At 41.8% G+C, this 9,908-nt stretch overlaps 1 protein-coding gene and 4 non-coding genes across 5 annotated transcripts in view; 2 read left to right on the top strand and 3 right to left on the bottom strand.

The window, feature by feature from the left end:
• Window positions 1-3,743, top strand: part of atp7b (ATPase copper transporting beta) — an 18,819-nt gene extending 15,076 nt beyond the window's left edge. The window contains exons 16-20 of the mRNA XM_008293556.1: window positions 344-486; window positions 565-768; window positions 844-961; window positions 2,438-2,540; window positions 3,330-3,743. Of these exons, the coding sequence (XP_008291778.1) occupies window positions 344-486; window positions 565-768; window positions 844-961; window positions 2,438-2,540; window positions 3,330-3,582 (821 nt within the window). The 3' untranslated portion in view covers window positions 3,583-3,743. The remainder of the gene's footprint in view (window positions 1-343; window positions 487-564; window positions 769-843; window positions 962-2,437; window positions 2,541-3,329) is intronic.
• trnai-aau (transfer RNA isoleucine (anticodon AAU)) lies at window positions 1,345-1,418 on the bottom strand. The gene has a single exon. It is a non-coding gene; the product is annotated as a tRNA-Ile (tRNA).
• Window positions 1,575-1,648, bottom strand: trnai-aau (transfer RNA isoleucine (anticodon AAU)). Its single transcript has one exon. It is a non-coding gene; the product is annotated as a tRNA-Ile (tRNA).
• trnai-aau (transfer RNA isoleucine (anticodon AAU)) lies at window positions 1,814-1,887 on the bottom strand. Its single transcript has one exon. It is a non-coding gene; the product is annotated as a tRNA-Ile (tRNA).
• On the top strand, window positions 1,983-2,056 carry trnai-aau (transfer RNA isoleucine (anticodon AAU)). Its single transcript has one exon. It is a non-coding gene; the product is annotated as a tRNA-Ile (tRNA).
• Window positions 3,744-9,908: the final 6,165 nt, after the last annotated feature.

Below are 9,908 nucleotides of genomic sequence, written 5' to 3'. Positions count from 1 at the left end.
TTATTAGCACCACGCTCTGACCAGCTGAGCTAACCGGCCTGACATTTGCACCATTTTTTTCCAATTTTTTTCAAAATGAAACTCAATCTAGTCATCAGAATGGGCACATTGGTGGATTGAACAGACAACCATAGCTCGAGGCATCATTCCCTAATCCGCCTTTTTCAAGGGTCATTGAGACTTGAAATTTGTTCCTTACTTTTTCTGGACACCGTTACCATGGAGGTTGCACAGTGTAACATATGGAAACAAATAAAACATAATGAATATAAAATGGTCAGTTATTCTTGTCTCACAAGCTCTTTGTGATCAGCCTAAAACATCCAATAAACCTGTGCTGTAGGTGTTTTGTGTGCCATGTTCGCCATCGCCGACACAGTGAAGGCAGAGTCGGCGTTAGCGGTGCACACACTCAACAGCATGGGCATCGAGGTGGTGATGATAACAGGGGACAACCGGCGCACAGCCAAAGCCATAGCCGCTCAGGTAAAACTCACACATTTAAAACCTAAACACATCTGAATGCACGTAAAGTATGAAGTCAGAGTGTTTGTTTGGCTGCAGGTGGGGATCAGGAAGGTGTTCGCTGAGGTGCTGCCGTCACACAAGGTGGCAAAAGTGCAGGAGCTGCAGGAGCGAGGCCTTCGAGTGGCCATGGTGGGCGACGGCGTCAACGATTCGCCCGCCCTCGCCCGCGCAGACGTCGGCATTGCCATCGGCACGGGAACCGACGTGGCCACTGAGGCGGCCGACATCGTCCTGATCCGAGTAGGTGGCTGACAGAGTGTAGAGGCTCGGTGGCGTCTGTAAACTGTCTGACCTGAAGGGTTTCACGCTCTGCAGAACGACCTGCTGGACGTGGTGGCGAGCGTCGAGCTGTCCAAGAAGACAGTGCGCAGGATACGGATCAACTTCGTCTTCGCCCTCATCTACAACCTCCTGGGGATACCAGTCGCTGCAGGTGAGAGTACACCACTTACTGTTTGTCATCTGAAAGGTCCCACATGGTGAAGATCCATTTTTATTGTGTTTTTTCTCTAAAATACTTTAGGTGTTAACAAAAGTCGTGAGAATATGTCAACCTTTTACATTTTTCCAGTTGGGTGGCTCAACCAGACAGCTTTACAAGCCAGCAAGTAGTTTGTTCAGTGTCTAAGTCCAACTGAGGAACCAATAGTCTCTGTTTAGCTCCGCCCCCTCACTGCTTTCAGGTGAACCAATCAGAATCAGCAGTTGCTTCACTGTCACAGTCCACACGAAAACCAACAATTCACATTTTTTTTTAGCAAAACAAAGTTCAGTGACATGACAAGCACTAACATGCTATTTAAGAGTTCAGAATCCTGGCCAGTATGGGGCTTGAACCCATGACCTTGGCGTTATTAGCATCATGCTCTGACCAGCTGAGCTAACCGGCCTGGTCTGCTAGTGTTCTTATGTCCAAGTTTGTTAAAAAATGACACTGGATTTGGTGCAAAAAGTAGAGTGAATGGTCAGGAATTGAACAGAAATCTCTGCCAATTTAGACCAATGCTCTAAAAGTAAGGTTACTGTTAGAACCTTTAGTGAAATTGTGGCCAGTATGGGGCTTGAACCCATGACCTTGGCGTTATTAGCACCACGCTCTGACCAGCTGAGCTAACCGGCCTGATGTTCGACCTTTTTTGACCAAATTTGATCACAAATAACACTGAATCTGGAGTAAAAAGTACAGTGAATGGTCAAGAATTGAACGGAAATCACTGCCAATTTAGGGTAATGCTCTCAAACTAAAGTTCATTTAGGGTTACTGTTAGAACCTTTAGTGAAATTGTGGCCAGTATGGGGCTTGAACCCATGACCTTGGCGTTATTAGCACCACGCTCTGACCAGCTGAGCTAACCAGCCACATTTCTGTGATGTTTTTGACTAATTTGCTCTTCTTTTGTTTCAGATTCAGTGTCACTTCTGAAGAAATTTGGTCAAACAACTCCTAAAAAACAGGCCGGTTAGCTCAGCTGGTCAGATCGTGGTGCTAATAACGCCAAGGTCATGGGTTCAATCCCCATACTGGCCAGAGTTAAGCAAGAGACAGGCTTGTAGTTGTAAATGAGCTTTCTCATAATAAATAATTCTCATTTGTCATAATTTCTTTGCCATTGTAGTTTAAACTTAGCTTAGACATCAAATGGTATGACTGTATGTACCTTTACAACATTTAGTGTCTTGGGGATTAAATCCATGACCTTAGCATTGTTAGCTAACTAGCCTGTCATTGAAGAGTTTTTTTCTTTTATAGTCGGTGTTGTTCGCTGAGAAAGAATCCAGTAAACCTGAAACTACAAATATCATGATTTGGAAACAATCATAACAGTTGGTCCACTCCTGCACCATGTGGATAACAAGTCAGTCGGACTTTGACTACTGCCGGTACAATCCTCTGCTCTGTTGGTTCCAGGCGTGTTTATGCCCGTCGGCCTGGTTCTGCAGCCCTGGATGGGTTCAGCTGCGATGGCCGCCTCGTCTGTTTCAGTGGTGCTGTCGTCTTTGCTGCTGAGGATGTGAGTCCACATCACCTACGTTCCTACGTTCCTATTCAGCAATATTCACTGATAGTTGTCATCATACTGTGAATCCTTCAGGTGGCAAATATGACATCTGTTTCTGAGAAATCCACTTAGGAGGTAATGCATTTAAAAATACCTCAGAAATACAAAACAACAGCTCCACAGGGCATCTTTAAGTTAAGTAAACAACAGCAAACATAAGTGGAAAGACAGGAAAACAGGTTGTAAGGAGTTGTCGGATCAGATAAAACGTGTTTTAGACACTTAATTGGGCAAAAAAATAAATAAAATCAGCATAAAATCAATGGAATACTAATAAATAAATAAAATAAAATAAAAAAAATATAAAATAACCAAAACAATAAATTGAGATCTTTACATTATGTTTTGTTTTGGCCTCTGTGATCTTGGAAAAACGTATAATTTAAAAAAAAAATTTTAATCTGTAAAATAACAGTTTAATAATTATTTACAATTTTTCAATCTTTGATATATTTAAAAAATATATATAATGTAAATGTCTTTAAAATAATATTTATAATGGGTTTAAATACAGTAAAAAATTGTCTAAGTTTATAACAAAAAATATACAAAAAATCTCAGTTTTTGCCTGTTTGTCATTTTTATAGATATCGTAAGAAGTTAAACTACCTGTCATGTGTACATGGAGCAGCCACAGCAATAAAACCACCTTCCTAGTGTCATGTCGGTCACCTCCCCTATCACTGGTTCTGATTTTGTGGCTCTCTGGAGGTGAACGTCTTAACTCGCTGTGTCCCGCAGGTACAAGAAAACCTCCGTTGAGCTCTACGAGGTTCGTGCAAGAGGCCAAATGAGGAGCCTCCGGTCGTCTCAGATCAGCACACATCCGGGTCTGGACGGTCGGCGCCGCAGCCCGGCTCTACCCGACTCGACCCGCGACCCCGGGGCCCCTCCGGCCCTTTCCAGCCGGGCCTCCGTCCAGGGCCCAACCGGGAGCGCTGCCCAGGAACAGGACCGCTACTCCCTGCTGGAGGCCGGAGAGGAGCTCAAGTAAAGGGAAGACACTTTCTACCTGGTTCTCATGTTTACGAGTGTATTTATGTAAAAAGACTCATTTTGCACAGAGACTTTAACCCTGTGGACGCTTCATGTGCTCCTGTCACATTTTCTACTCATTTTTCACTGCATTATAAAGTCCTGCACCTGAAGAACTCACAGATGTCTTTTCTATGGTTGATTTTATCTGTCCAAACTTTTACACAAAATGACTCAAACTAGTGCAAAAATAACTTTAAAGACACCTCAAAATGGACTCAGGATTACCCAAACTCGTCCAAAATGACTAAACATTTGTCCAGGGATTTGTCAAACTCACCTTAAAACTTGTTTGTAATGAGTCAAAATTTTTCCAGAACCACTTAAAAATTCATCCAGAATGAAGAAAGCTCGCCCCAGATGACTACAACTTGCTCAAAACAACTACAAAATGTCCAAAAAGACTCAAAGTTGTCCAAAATGATTTTAAATTAGTCCCTAAAATTTGCCCAAAGTGACAAAAAATTGTCTAAAATGACTGATTTTAAATTTTTTTACCCCCTAAAATGACAAGAACTGATCCAAAAATCATGACCTGTCCGACGTTCTGGCTGATAAATGTTGTCATGATTGTGTGATTTTTCTTTTCTTTCAAACCTGCTGGCGGGTTTTTGGGGCTCAGAGGATTTAGTGCTCTCTTGTTTTAGTTCCACACTTCCTCAGCGTTTAGCTCATGAACCCAGCTGAACCGTTTCTTGACCTCGGTGAAGGATTGCGTCGTTTCCTGCACCAGGTGAATCAAAGTTTCTCTCTTGAATAAAACCCTCTAAAGCTGCTGTGGAATTACACTTCTGCAACACAAACACACATTTTCTGTTTGCTGCTGGAGTGTGGGTCGAAGAAAAGTATGTTTGAATGTTAAAGGAAGCTCCACGACGTGAGGAAGGAGGAGACTGTCTGGGTCTCAAGCTGTGCCTCAGATGATTCATGGAGAACATTAATTAAATGACCTCATACGTGGATTCTATAGTTATCCGCCCAGAATGAGTTTCACATTTTGTTGAGCTTCATCATAAGTGAGCAGATATATGGACTGCTGAGGCTGTAAATGTGACAGCTGTGGTGTGGATCCTGTTGTTAATGTGATCGATTACAGACGGTTTCATTATCTTCCTGTTATACCGACTTTAAACTATTTCTGTTTCCTTCACGTTTAATTGATCGATCTTCCCGACTTGTTCAAAAGATCAGGATGTTTAAACTCAAACGATCTGTTAGATTGAGTTTGTTTTATTGAAAGTTTGTTGCTTAACGTCTGTAATTTCTCTCACGTGTGGCTGATAAGATGGAGAAGGTTTGTAAATAAAACATAAAACATCTTCATTTTTTCTTCAAATATGACTTACTACGGGGGAACAGAAAACACTTTGCGGAGCCATGTTTGAACTGAAGAAGTTGGGTTTTATACGGTGGTCGACGGGGGGCAAACGACCTGCATAAACACAAATGAGCTGCAAAAACAAAACGCTGCAAATCCACTCTCACAACAGAAGTGGCCCAGCACGAAAATCAAACCAACACATTTCAACTGGAACTATCTTTCGTGTCTGGGCTGTTTTTTTCCACATTAGACAGCAGATATGTTGTGATGTTTTTCTTGTTCTTTTCTTCCGACAGTCAGCATTAACCAGTTTTCCTGTTATGGCCCGTCCACACTAATAACTATAGAGATCACTATACAGATGTGTGCGCCCACACTGACCAGCGTTAGTGTGGTCTGAAAAGAAGGACACATTTATTTATTTATTTATATGGGACAGTGCGTATTAATGTACGTACAATCTCAGGTTGTAGTAAATACGCCGGATTTAGCACAAGGCTAATATCCATCCGGTGTCCCAATGCACATGCAGGAAAACGGCAACCAGAAGATGTACTGTGATTGTAGCGAGTGTAAAGTGTAAAACAGGACATCGCATTGTGGTATTTTTTTGTGTTTTTATTACACCGGTAGTGTTTGGGCGAAATTTGCACTCGTTGCTAAGGCAACCCTGTCAGCATCCGGGCGCTGCCTCGCCGGAGACCCGGAAGAGTTTCGTCCTACATAGTCTGTAATGTTTTTGTGTGTGCAAAAAGCTCTATATATTTTTATTAGAATATATATATATATATTATTACATGTCCCAGGACACGGATCTCTTCCGGGTCCACGGGTCTACACTTCCGCTGTGAGAGTGTATATGCAGCGTTTTCTTTTTGCAGCGCGTTTCTGTTTGTGTAACGCATTCATGTCTATGCAGCTCCTTTGTGTTTATGCGCGTCGTTCGCCCCGTCGGCCACCGTAGTTAGAGCTTCAGGCTAAACTGCTTCTGAAAGCACAAGACGTTTCCTTTTTGCAGATGAAGCCTCACACATGCGTCTGTCCTCACGGTTCTGCCTTCACAAGCTGCTGCATTTGGCCAGACAAGTGGAAACTACACAGAAATATAAAACACCTCCTTACTGAGAAATGTGTGTAAAGTTAAAGCTACAGCTCACCTGGTTGAGCTGGTGACCCAGGTACAGGAGCTATAGTGTCTGATGCAGCGGCCATGGGTTCGAATCCTGCTCGTGGCCCTTTGCTGCAACCCTTCCCCCACTTTCCTGTCTCTCTTTTGACTGTCTAATCTAATAAAAGCCAAAAAAACTTTATCTTAAAAACAGCTATTGTTTCGCATAAAATGAGCAGGTGATGTAATAAATGACATTTTTACTTTCAAAGATCCTCTCTGGTTAAAATCTACTTTTTCCACCTTGTCATTGTGTCCATTTGGTGTTTTTTTATACGCAAGAAGACGTATATCGTCTCACATTAGCAGAAAACACGACGGCTGAGTTTTTCCAGCGTTAAACTGCAGCACACTGATGACAACGACACAGACTCAGAGTTTCATAATTTGTCTGTTTACAGGGTGAAGCTTTGTGTGTTACATACTGTTCCTGGTTTCAAATATTTTCCTGAGTAACTTTTAAGGAGTTTGTAGGAGTTTAATCGATGACTTTATCTACATTGTTTCATGCTTTCACCACCAGGTGGCACCAAACTGGAGGGATTCTGTCACGTTTTGACTCACTGTGGGCTCATTTTACACCACAGGAAAAAACTGTGCACCTCTACGGAAACAGAACGACTCCAGTTAGACAAAGAGAAAGCTCAGTGGTGCCTTTTCTGCAGTGTGACACAGTTAGAATGACAGAAATCAGAAACACGGTGGAAAGAAGTTGGATTTCTTTACTGATTTTTAAAAAATTATATATATATATATATATATATATATATTTTAAAAACCAACCTGGAATCAACATGTACAAGATTTTTTAAATGTCCACAGGTGTTACCAATGAGAATTTTTAGTTTATTTTTACAGAATTTAATTAGAAAAAACAACTTATTTTTGGCTAAATTTTAAATATGATGTCGAATTAAATGATTTTAATGCAATGTCACAGTTTTAATCTTAGACTTGATCATTTTTCATAACTGAGCAGCATGTCTCACACGATCAGTTCAATGACAGCAAGAAAACTGAAAATGTGACCGTTTTTTCTCGTTTTATATTTATTTGCTGCGATAAATGGTGTAATTTTGGCATTAAAAAAAAAACAAAATTCTGACTTTCACAGCTGGGTTTTGAGCTTCAGAAGGTTTAAAGGTAAATCTGAGCGGCTGGGAGGTGATTACTGGGTTGGAATAAAAGAAAAAATACATGTTTTTGACTTTTTTGTGATGTATTAGAGAGTTTTGTTTGTGAATTTATTTGACTAAAACAACGTGGGCGTATCTCTTTGGTGAACAACTCGCTATAAGAATATAGAAATCGTGGTTGTTTAAAGGACAGACTTCTGTTTTGTACTCAGAGGTGATTTACAGTCGTGACTCCATAATCCGACCCTTTGACATTCCCTCCGACTTCTTGTATGGCTTCACCTGTTTCTGTGCAACAAGCCGGAGGGACGAGGGACCAGGTGTTCTGTATCACAACCAGCTGATTGGTCCAGCTGTGGTGAGGCGTGGTTTGCCATTCTCTCTCAGACCTGCATGCAGTACTTAAGACGCCAGCAAGACGCCGGATTGTGGTAAAATCTGTTAGTTTTGCTCTCGTTTGTATGTTCTGCTCTACACCTTGATTCCTGTTCTGTTCTCCTGTGCTCCAGTTTCGCCACCAACCGTGTTCCACTCTTCTACCCTGACTCTTCACGTTTGGATTCTTCTGGTTCAAGCTTTCCATATCCTCTGTGTCAGTTTGTATCGCCGGTCCGTTCGGTACCTTTGTTCACGTTTGTATTGGTGATTGTAAATTGTGTATCATTGAATTTAACTGTTTGGTGGTCGAGTCTTTTTTGTCTGCGCCTGAGCCTTCATGTGTCAAACCGTGACACCTTTAACAATCCTAAACCTCGCTGTCCGACAGGTTTTTAGGAAAAACCAACAGAACCCGTAAAAACAGCCTTAACATACCGACAGCCTTGGATTCCGACATGACATTTAATGTCACCAATCAGGATAACGGCGTATTATCTGACTGAACAATCCCACAGATTGGCTACGTTCACGCTGCAGGACTTAACGCTCAATTTGGATTTTTTGTGAAATCCGATTTTTTTGTGAGTTTGTTCACATTTCAGTTAAATACGACTTGTATGTGATCTGCTGTGTGAACTTCATACGACCCAAAAGTGTCCCGCATGCGCAGAAGAGGACACGACGACGTCACACGCAGCGAGCGTGTTCAGTGTTTATGGAAGTAAACATGGATGGTAACGGTGGAGCGTATCTGCCACTCCCCCACCGCCATCGATGGTGGAAGCAGAAGTGTGAGCGCTAACTAAACTAGCATCAGCAGCCAAATACTGCCTGCGCGTTCTGACCACTTCCACCCCGTCAGAGCGCTTCCCCGGGGTGGAAGTGTCCCCCGACCGTGCCGAACATTAATCATTAATTGGGCCTGAATATCCAGAGAGCAGAAAGTGCTATTGGGACCAGCCCTACTAGTTATTATAACAACTATGAACAATAAATATTAACAACAAATGAGCCTTCCAGCATCAAGCCCTCCTTGTATCTCGACCTCCGTCTTGACAATCCGACATAGAAGGTTTTACATTTCGTGTCGGATCATCGAGTCACGACTGTATTTACGTTTTCTTGCATCTACAGACTCTTTCAGCTTCGTGATCCTTCATCGCTGTGCACATGAACTTAAACCCAATAGTGTCAGAATGTATTTTCCACCTTTGCTTGCTCAGCTCTGTGGCGGGTTTCAGCCACTGGAGCCTGAGGCCAAAGCGAAGACACAGTCCGGTGGTTCTCAGAAACATTTTTTTAAAAAGCCCTCTGACAGACATCCACAGGGGGGGAAAGCTCATTTCCTATATTTACTGAAGGTGTGAGTTTAAGTCTGTGATCCATGGCTTTGACTTTGACGACATGCAAATCCCCAAAAAGAGGAGCAAACCCCTGAAACAGGGTCCAGTCCAGCGGTGCAGATGACACGTTGTTCTTGATTTGTCGTCGTGGTTCCGCTCAGAGGAAGGCAGCATGTTTCCCTGATCTACAGCTTCAGAAAGCAGCTGAAACATCAGATCGCTCAAACACACCGTTGGGAACCTGGAAAGCCCAGACTCAGGGTTTTTCAGACCCGGAGCAGCAGAGGAGGGAAGATGAAGCTTCACTCAGAAATAAATAAGCTCTTTGCTGATAAACGACCTCCTCAGCCTCTGGTTCCACTGGTTCTGCTGGTTCTAATGGACTGCTGAGGACTGGTCCAGACGTTCCTGTGCGGCTGGATCTGCTCTGAGCTGAATCTTAATGAAACAACAACTTCAAACAAAAACCTTAAAGTCAGCGAGGATGTTTTATCTGCAGTGTAATCGAGAAGAACAAGTTTTAGAAGATTATTCTGGGCTTTCATGTTCTGATGGAAGAAATACTTTAATGTGATAATAAAAGTCTATTTTATTATTGTTATTATTTCACAGCTTCATACAGTCACAAATAAACTCACGAAATGCCTCAATGGAGCATATTCAATTAAAATTGTCAGATCCACTTTAACCATCAGCTCATTTATGCATTTAAATATTTGTTTAGTTAGTATGTATTTTTAATTATTTATTAATACTCCAGTTATGTAATAAATTAAAATATTGAGCGTCACATTAGTTGTGTATGTAGTTATTTTTTTATTGTCCTGATACATGAACTAAGTTATTTATCAAAGCTTAAGTCCTGTTTTGTTACCTTTTTTTATTTATCATTTATGCATTCAGTTATTTTTTACATTCATTTTTAACATTCATTTACTA

Source organism: Stegastes partitus, unplaced genomic scaffold (genome assembly GCF_000690725.1).
Source record: "Stegastes partitus isolate 25-593 unplaced genomic scaffold, Stegastes_partitus-1.0.2 Scaffold894, whole genome shotgun sequence".
NCBI classification, from domain to species: Eukaryota; Metazoa; Chordata; class Actinopteri; family Pomacentridae; genus Stegastes; species Stegastes partitus.
Note: the sequence above shows the minus strand (reverse complement) of the source record. Positions and strands in the feature narration are given on the sequence as shown.